This window comes from Pteropus vampyrus, unplaced genomic scaffold, assembly GCF_000151845.1.
Source record: "Pteropus vampyrus isolate Shadow unplaced genomic scaffold, Pvam_2.0 Scaffold23, whole genome shotgun sequence".
NCBI lineage: Eukaryota > Metazoa > Chordata > Mammalia > Chiroptera > Pteropodidae > Pteropus > Pteropus vampyrus.
Window position 1 is genome coordinate 2,056,899 of NW_011888804.1, and position 10,411 is coordinate 2,067,309.

The window sequence follows — 10,411 nt, forward strand, 5'->3', positions numbered from 1 at the left end:
TCTGCTTCTGAAATGCCTCTTGCACAGAGCAATTCCGTTTTCCCTTCCTAAATTTGACCCTTCTCTTGCATTTCCTAATCCGATTAATAGCAGTCCAACCCACCCACACTTGTAGGCTAGAAACCTTCAGGAAGCTTTCAGAAGCAAAAAATCAATTTCAATTCCACTTTCTCTTTCACCCTCCAGGTCCTGTTGATTCTATGTCTGCAGTGTGTCTGAAGCCCAACTACCTTCCACTGCCCTAAAGACCTTTCTAACTTAGACTATTTCAGTAGCTTCCTAGCTGGTCTTTTGCCTTCTGTTCTCCCATTATACTCTCTATTATTTTTTTTTTTAGACAAGATTGCTATATCCATATTACTCTTCTAGTCAAATACCTTCCACGTATATCAACTTACTTGTATACGTAAAAAGATTCTCTAGAAGGATACACAAGAAACTGATAACACTGGTTTCTCTTGGGAGAACTTTGCAGCTAGGAGACCAGGGTGAGAGGGAGACTTCACTGTGCACCCTTTGAATACCTTTTAAATTCTGTACCAATCTGAATGTGCTGCCTCTTCAAAACAACCAAGCCAACCCCAAAACAACAAAAGCAAAAACAACTATAGCTTCCTACCAAAAAAACAACCCTTTAACATGGCAATTGTGACCTTCAATCTAGTTTCGATCTAGTTTCTAACATCAATTCTCAGCTGATCTCCCATCCCACCCTACCAACCCAAACTACTCTCTAGCCATAAACACCTGTAGTTTGGGGAATCTTCTGCACCTTTGCTGATCCCTCAATCTGGAGAGCCTTACCATTCTTCTCACTTGCCTCAATTTACCCATCTCTTGAGGCTCCATGCTTCCACAACACCTAATGTATATCTATTCTTTTATACTATTCCTATATGTGTCTTCTCCACCAACCTAAGAAACTTCTTTTGTTCATGGTCTTCTCCATAGCACCTGTCAGGGACTAACAGGAAACAACCACCAGTAAACAATGAATTCAGTCGACGGTACTGAAAAGTTAGAATACCAACACTCTGGTGTACTGGTAAACTATCATCTGAGAACTCCAAAAAGAGAATGACCCATTATTTCATCCTAGAGTTGCACAAGGTACTGTGCCTTGGGTTTAAGCTGGCTGGCTACAGGATGCTCCTCTTCACAGGCCATTAAAAGGCTTGATGAACATATTCACAACTACAGGGGATGATCTGGTGAGGGCCAGAGGGGAGGAGGGTTGGAGGGCTGGGAGAACGGGGTGAAGAGTTAAAGAAGTACAAATTAGTAGTTGATAGATGGTCACGGGGATGGGGAATATGGCACAGGGAATGCAGTTGGCATTAATGTAATGGCTAGGTGTAGAGCCAGAGGAGAGAAAGAGCAATCAGGGGGATCATTTTATAAACTATATAAATGTCTGACCAACATACTGTATACTTGAAACTAAAAATAAAATTAAGGAAAAAAAAAAAAAGGCTTGATGGAAAGAGCCTTGAAAAGCAATCTGGGGATGACACCACTCCCAGATTTCTTTGCCACTAACTGGCTGTAGGACACTGGCCAAATCACTTCTCTAAGCTTTAGTTTTCTTATCTGTGAAATAAGGGGCAGGAGGAGAAATTCTCTCAAGAGTTCTTTTTTCTAAGATTCTGTGATTCCAAGTCACACTGCAAGAAAAGAGAGCCTGTTTTAACCACCTGACTAAAATGTTGTAAGTTTTTCTCCTTTAAGCCTGTAACAAAACAACTATTTTTCTATTTCAAATTCTATTAAAAGTTATAGATTAGTATTAACTGACTTCAGTGAATTCAAATGATCTGTAATATATTCACAAAATACACTAACCTTGTTATCCAAAGACCACTGATTGTTCAGTAAAATCAAAGTTGCCACTGAAGAACCAAGAGAAGTGGATTTTTTCAAACAATGCGCATATAAGACATCCCTGGTTTAGACTTTCTCATTTCATAGAAACATGATGACCACATTACCAATTAGTGGTCAACCTAGAGGCCATCTACAGTTTTCTAGCTCTTACGCAAATAGCTCAAATCTATTTTCTTTCTTTGTTTCTTTTTTTTTTTTTTACAGTAGAAAAGAAAAGCTTTATTAGAAGGGAAAGTACACTCCTAGACGTAAAAGTGGGCCTGAGCAAGAGAAGCATGGCTCAAAAGGCCTCAAATCTATTTTCTAATCTAAACACTGATGTGAAAACAGAAGCACTTTTTATTTGATTCATTCAGTATAGCTAACCTTTTCATCTACCTCAAATAACAGCAAAGATTAATTTCTGATAAGTCAAAAAAATTTGCTAGACAATAGCCTTGAAAGATCAGAATGATCGTCATAGTACAAAAAGAAAAAAATTTCCTTTTATTTCAAAATAGTCTTTTAATGAGTAAAAGAAAAATCAGTGCAGAAATGGTTTGGAATTGGCCTGAGTCAAAATAGTACTGGCTCTAACAAAAAGCACTCTTTGTAGTAAGTCACTTTTATAGTCTCTGGCAAAGTTTTTGCAGTCATTTTGTAGTCCTTGAGGTTCATACCAACAATTCAATCGATTCTAGAGCTATTCACCAGCTACAAACTTATTCCCCTCAAAAATGACTGTTTACAAATCTCGTGAATTTATAAATTATTAAATGTGACAGACTTAAGGTCAACAATAAACTTATCGATGAGACATACTGAACATTGCAACTACAAAAGTATAAATCAGCATCACCTTTCTGGAGGGACTTATGCTAAAGAATTTAGCATCTTTTCTTTTCTAAAATTTACATCAGCGGCCTTGCAAATGTCCATAGCCTTTGACTCAGGAACTTGTCTTCAAGGAATTTATCCAAAGGAATATTTAGATGCAAAGATATTCACTCGTGTTACTTGTAATAGATAATTGGAAATAATCTAACTGAAAATAGAGGACTAAAGTATGGACTATAGATGCACTGATGTATGATGCAGTTAACCTTACCAGTATTTATATTATATAAAAATAACGTTACAGAGCAGAATACATATTAACCCAATTTTATTTAATAATGTGTATACATACAATTGTATATATGCAAAGGCTGGAGGAAACCACACTGACTAGAGTTATGAGTTACAAGTGTTTTATATAATGCTTTTCTGAACAGGTGTTACTTTCATATGCACAAAACGAAACCATTTATTTAAAAGCACCAGACCTGCAAGGAGGAAACTTAGGTTCAAGTCCCAGCCATGACACTAGCTGTACTGACCTTACTGATAAGTCAACTTTATAGATGAGGAAACAAGCACAGATGAAGTGAAGATCAGTTATTTCACAGTTAAAAGATCAACTAAGTTAAAACAAAACATGCAATAAAATTTAAAGTGCTATATAAAGCACTGGTAAGGCAAACCATATTTTGTGTCAGATACTGAATAAATCCTTAGGGGAAACAGAGTGAAGTACTTTCACTCTTTAAAGAAAAGCTTCCATCACCCCCCACCCACCCAAAATCGTGTTTGGGATCTTATTCCAAAGAATTTAGCATCTTTTCTTTTCTAAAAATTTAAACTAAATTGGAAGAGCTGTGCCACATGCCAACTCAAGTTTAACTGAATAAGAGTGTGTTATCAGCCCAATGCTCTCTGTCGTGGTCAGCTTTTGCAAGAAGTCTTGATTTATGATGCAATTCTGTAAATTGTGTGAATTGTTTAATAATAGGAAACAAATGGTTTTAGATCTCAGAGAGATGGAAAACTATCAGATTTTAAAAATATTTAACAACTCTCAAACAAGATAGAACGCTAAATTTTTATTGCCAGCGACATAAAAGTCTCCAGGAAACCACTTCTTAAAATGAGCCAAAAGTTAAGACTAACTTTGAAAGGCAAACTGACAAGGCACATGGTTTTTCAAATGGCTAAAACTTCTGGTTTGAAAAGTCGAAAATTTCTTTCAAAAGAAAATACTCTTACCTTACTCTTCCAAAGCATTTTCCTGAAAATTCTGAACCTAAGGCCCCAAGTGAGGCCTCTCTAAAAAGCATGAGGACCTACACAAAATGAATTTGAGGTTTAGCTTGAATCTGACATAAGCGTTTATTCAAAGGACATGGTTGTAGGTCAAATACTTTGACCAAGCTTAGTGCTTTTTGAGTCACATTGGATACAAAACTCCATTTGGATACTGTTGCAACCATTCAGGTTATATATTGCCCAATTTCAAAAAGCAGTGCTAAAGTTCAGGGAAGAGGCCTCCTTCCATCCAGGTCCCTTCACCCCCACCTAAAAGCCCCACCACAACCAGCTAACATTTGTTTTCTACCCTCTGCCATAATTTATAACATTTTACAAAAATGTATTTTCTAAAAGGTATAAAAAGTCATGCTTTTAAAATTCATTTTCTTGCTCTACAAAAATGATTCACTTAGAATCCTTGAAGAATATTAACAAATTGAGAAACTGGAATTTAGGAAAATTTAAAACTGAACTCAAGAATCTCTTTTTTAAAGACTGAACAAAAGAAAAAGTAGCTCTGACAGTATAAGGAAATTACTTTTAAAATAATGTGTCTTATAAGAACCTATGAAAAATGCAATTTATCTATATAGAAAAATGAGAAACATATCAGGGAGCAGGTGTTTAAAAACAAACAAACAAAATTCCTTTATCCATCCACTAGCCAATAACCTTTTTTTGGTCAGTGGCTTCTTAAATCTGCTGTTTCTATGAATCCTAGAAGGCCCTTTTACTAAACCCTTACACCTCCTTTAATATTCCACAATTTTCTCTTGAAAGCACACAGAAGACTATGAGATCAGGTGTTTTTAAAGTACTGATCCTAGAAATTATAGGACTGTTGTCATTTAAAAAATATTTTCCCTTGGAAAAGCAATTACAACTATGTAGAAATATATTTTAAAACAACTATATTCCTAAGTTAGAGTTACAGTATGACCTAACAATTCCATTTGTAGGTCTATACCCAAGATAATGGAAAACTATGTTCACACGAAAGCCTGTACATGAATGTGTCACAGCAGCACTATTCACAACAGCCACAAAGTGGTAACAACCCAATGTCCACTAGTAGATGAATGGATAAACAAAATGTGGTATATCCATACAATGGAATATTATTCAGCCATAAAAAGGAATGAAGTACTGATATTACAATGTGAGTAAACATTGAAAATATTATGTTAAGTGAAAAAACCCAGACACAAAACTGCATATTATATGATTCCATTTACATGAACTGTCCAAAATAGGCAAATCTACAGAGTAAGAATCTACTTTCTGTTGCCAGGGGTTGAGGGAGGGGAGATTGGGGAGTGAGTACTAATGGGTGATGGTGGGGGGGTTTTGGGGGGGTGGTGATAAATATGTTCTGGAACTAGTTGCATAATTTTGTGAATATATCAAACACTACATTTTTATTTTAAATTTTTTATCTTAAAAAGTGAATGATATGGCACTTATACAACTAAATTTTAAAAAATTCAATCAGGGTCATGTCTGCTGTAAATAGGTAGATCATGCTAAATTATGACTTTCAAAAATTATGATTATATAATAGTAAGACTGGTTTCTTGACACAGCTTGAAATCTAGCTGAGGGAAATTCCAAAGAGGACTTCTTGAAAGGCTGAAATTAGTGGCCATATACACTCTCCCAAGGTGACTACTTTGTTAAAAGGACAACTCACTTTCAGATACAGGGGTTGTACCAAATACATTAAAATTATCATGACTATTGGAAAACATCAAATTCTACCTCATTTCTTCACTTCCTAAATAAAATTTTAATCTTTACATTGTTCATTAATCCTATGCCTTAAAACAGATACTTTTGTCTGTGGCCATAAATGCATCCGATCTCATCTGATCTCGGAAGCTAAGCAGGGTCAGGCCTGATTAGTACTTGGATGGGAGACCACTGAGGAATACCGGGTGCTGTAGGCGTTTAAAAAAAAAAAAAAAAAAAAAAGACAACTACTTTTAAGACTGGCATTACTCACAAAAACACCTGACCACAATCCTGACCACAATCAAAATCAGATCCAAGGGCTATAATATGAAATTGTTTTCACTTCTTTTTAAGGTTTTGAATTAAATTAAGCTTAAATAAACACCCCACAGTTTTATAAGAATTACTTAACTCAGTATTCAGAGGTTACATGGCATAGATGCTGCTGCCATTCTTTAAAGAAGTGATTTCAGTGAATTGTGGTTTAGTATGTAGATTTTGTTGCATTTTAATTATGAGTCATGGAGTGAATAAAGAAGTTACACACACACACACACACACACACACACACACACACACACACACGCACACCCCCTTAAGCAGAAAAAGCATTAGAAGGACAAACAGTACCGAAGACAAACTAGTTTTGAATGTACCTATCTTGTCAAGAAAACCAGTGTTGTAACAGATAGAAGACTGGAATGGGGGATTCTTGGTGCTAGTCCTAGTTCTGCTATTAACTACTGGAGTAACCTTTGCAAAGTCATTTGACCTTCCGTAGGCCTCCATTTTCTCAGCAATAAAATGAAAGAACTTGATTCCAAGGTTACTAAGTCTTACAACTCTCAACAGGCTTTGTTTCTATTGTTAAGTAGCTCAGGGCTGTGGGAGGCCCAGCAATTACACAGTACGCAGCTCTCATATTTTTATGTACTTAGGCATCCATACAGAGTAATAAGGACAACCACTAGCCACAGGGAAGAAGGAAAAATAAAAGTGCACATAGCCTTACTGGTACTGGTTTACTCCGGTTGGACCTAATAAAGAAAAAGCACCTTGGCCAGTGTTCTAGAAGATAGGAGTGGTTCTTATGTCCTACCACACCCAACATAGTTGGTTTTTCCTAAAAGAAATCCAGTGGGGACTCTACAAAAATGTTGTAAAGCACCAAGTACGTTTAGTCACTGCATGACTAATAGGACAGATCAATTATAAATTAAAGAAATAAAAGTTTTCTCCTTCTCATACAAAAATAAACAGCTTTCATTCTACAGTCAAGAAGTCCTAGATGACCACCACAGTGAGTTCCACAGATACTTAGCAATAAACAGTCAATCCAAAGAAAATGAATTATCTCTAGAACGAAAAGGTTCAAAGCACTGAGGTTCAATATAACACTGAACATAGCTTTTTAATAAAATTCAATTTACAACTCCAGCTTCCAGCGTAAAAAGCAATAGTAAAGAGACACTGAGACTCATTACCTCTTTCACAGCAAGACATAATCAGACCCGTGATGGGCTGGTGTCAATAAAATAGAAATCACCGGTATACGTACTGGTCTGTGGAAGCCAAAGATATGAAGCAAACTCAGTTGTTTCAGGTGGCTCCCAAGATGGCTTTCCGGAAGAGTGCCTCCAAAGCAGGAAAGTCCAATAGAACCTGTCTCCCCTTGATTTGCATATCACTCACACACACACACACACACACACACACACACACACACACACACATGCTCTCTTTCTTAAAATGGCTCTTTGTCAAATATGGCCAAAGGCCACCCCTAGGTCACATAAGCAACCATCTGTCTTGTTATGCCTGGCAGCATTCCTTTCAGGAGAAGTACAGAGCTGTGGTTCTTAACCTGGTACCCATGCGTGAACCTCTAGATAGTACATGGATGGACTTCGTGGGATCAGTGAAGTCCCTGAATAAGGAATGAGCCCTTGGGCAGTCAAAACTTCTCAAAGGCTATGAACCAGGAAAGTTAAGAACCACTGGTTTAGAGCCAGATACAAAACAGAGGAAATCTATTGGAGGTGCCCATATGAATAAGAGAGGAAGTAATGCCTGCTATTTGAGATGCAAAATAACAAAGGATGCCATCATTTCAAAACCAAAAAATATATATGTATACATGATCTGATGGTCAGAAGTCCTTGAGGGTCAGAGATCCACTCCTTTCATCCTCTAGTCTAGATGAGGAAAATGAGCTGAGAGGCTCTAACCCAAAACCACAGATCTAGTAAATGACAGCTGAGCACCAAAGTAGGCCAGGTTTCTGCCAGGATGGTATGTTTATACTTTTTTTCATAAGAGGTTTGACAAAAATTTCACAAATCTTTCACAAAAGCCAGCACATAGTAGACTTATCAGAGGAAACCTTAGTGGGTTATTATCCCCTACCTTGTTGCACTCTCACTGCAATTTGAAAAAGCAGCACAGGTCACAAGCTCATTGAGTGAAGTGCTTCTAAATGTAACGGAAAAAGCACTTTAAAAAAGATACCGAGTAAGGGTCAAAGAGACCTCAGAATGGATATGCAGGATTTCAATCTGCAAGTGCCTCGACCTTACCTTCTAAGGAGCCTGTGTCTGTCTCTAATTTTAAAGTTAACATCATGAGTGTTGCCTAAACATTAAATGACTTTTTCAACCCAGGTAATAGGGTCATTTGTAAAGTAAAATGAGAACAATCTTTCCAGTTCCATGTTCACAAACACCACATGTAGCAAAAATAATAGGCAACTATTCTGAGATCGAATTAAAAAATAATTATTGTCATGAAAAGTTACAGGACCATCTGCTCCGATGCCAAACTTTGCTTCAGCACATGAAATTTAAAGTAATCAAAAACTCAATCTCACCTGAGAAGTGAAACCAAAGTGACATCTGAACCCAAGTTCAATGACAGCATGTCCTTCAATTTCAAAGTGCTTTATTTATTAAAGGAGATTTAAGGGCATACGATTCTATGGCATATATGTTATCTCCAAAGACGTACATTATGATAAAGTTTGTGAGTTATATTTAGCCCCTTCTGCAAGCTATCATACTAGTCTCCGACCCCGAAAGGTGTAACTGGAATAAGCCTTCGAAGGGCACCTGTGGCCTGAAAGGCTTTAAACAATTCTCCAGGCGGCTGTCTTGGCTGCAGTATAGAAGAGGGTTTGAGCATGCTACATTTTAGGTCAAGGAGACTCTCTTCCACCCCAAGTGACCTCAAAGGGGCAAGATCACTTTGGGATAATGCACTGCGAGTGTTTCTTCATCAAGCCAGCGGCCCCCACTGCAACTCAAGAAAAGGACTCTGGTCACAATTGAGGCGGCGAAAGAACGCGGCTGTTCTGTTTGGGGCTCACGACTCTCTGCCTGCTTGGGATCCCGCAGCCCGTGGCCGGGCTGTGGCGTCAGGATCGCGGGAAGAGGCAGGGATCCCCAGGACACGCAGAGCAAGCGGGAAGGGAGGGAGCAAGAGCGAGGTTAGGAGCCTGCAGGTGTCGCCGGAGGGGGAGGGGACGAGGTCGTCCGGAGCTGGCACAGAGTGCAGCTCTGAACTCGATCAAACTGGTCACATTTTCAGGCTGTATGACCTTGAGCACGTGGCTCGACAGCTCTACGCCTCAGTTTCCTCATCTCTAAAATGGGGGTTGGTCAAGCCGAAAACGCACCTCGGAGCGCTTGGCACGGCGCCGGGCACTGAGTAAGCGCTCCCTACTTGTGAGCTACTACGGGCTCTCTGGCTCCTCTCACTGCCGAGAGGAAAGGGGGAAGCCCGGAGCAGGGGAGTCCCCAGGAGGCGGGGCTGGGGTGGGGAAATCCGGGCCAGGGGCTCACCGAGTACGTCCGCTGTACGATGCCGGGCCACAAAGCACGCGTCGTCCCCGTAGCACGCACCCTTCTTGAGGAGGCCCTTACGGAAGTCCTTGCCGAAGCCGCAGCCGGCCGTCACCAGCCCGTAGTCGCCGCCGCCGCCGCCGCCACCGGCCCTGGGGTCGGTCTGCGAGAGGCCGCCGAGCACGGCGCGGGCCACCAGCCGCCCGTACGAGAGGACCGAGAACATCGCCGACGCCGCCCCCCCGAGGAGGCGGGGGGCCCGGGGAGCAGGAGGACGCGGAGGCCCGGAGCCGGCTCTTTCCTCAGCCGCAGCCGCGCCGCTGCCGGGACGCTCCTCAGGGCGGCGCGCAGTCGCCGCCGCCGCGCCTGCCCGACGCGCCGGGCCTCGCACACGCTCTGCCGCGCGCACGGGAGCCAGAGCGAGGTCAAAGCCGGCGGCTCCTCCGCCTCAGTCCGACGGGGGTCCCGGCTGCAGCCACCGCTGCCGCCGCCATCTTCCGCTCCACTAGCGTGTTCCGGGCCGCGCCGGCAGCACCGCCCACTCCACGGCCACGCCTCTGGCCCCGCCCATTATTCGCGGCTCTTGGTGAAGCACCGCCCCCTCGGGCTCAGTGCCCAATGCAGTCACCGAAGTCGAGCGTGCGCAGAGGGCGTGAACGCAATGTCTCCTGGGAGTTGTAGTCGCTTTTTAGTTCCCTGCCTAGCATCCAGGACTTCGGGGTTATCTCCAGATCTAAGTTACTGAGTTAAGGTTAGCTGTTTGAAAGTTTTCTCCCCTGATTTAGCCACATCTTTTAAAGGCTGTTGTTTTAAATAACAGTATCTGCCATCCCTTTAAAGTAAAACCTGAAAGC

General features: G+C 40.9%; 1 protein-coding gene across 1 annotated transcript in view; it reads right to left on the reverse strand.

The window, feature by feature from the left end:
- PPTC7 (PTC7 protein phosphatase homolog) overlaps positions 1-10,069 on the reverse strand; it is a 34,805-nt gene extending 24,736 nt beyond the window's left edge. Inside the window, exon 1 of the mRNA XM_011355785.2 lies at positions 9,558-10,069. Within this exon, the coding sequence (XP_011354087.1) occupies positions 9,558-9,783 (226 nt within the window). The 5' untranslated portion in view covers positions 9,784-10,069. The remainder of the gene's footprint in view (positions 1-9,557) is intronic.
- Positions 10,070-10,411: the final 342 nt, after the last annotated feature.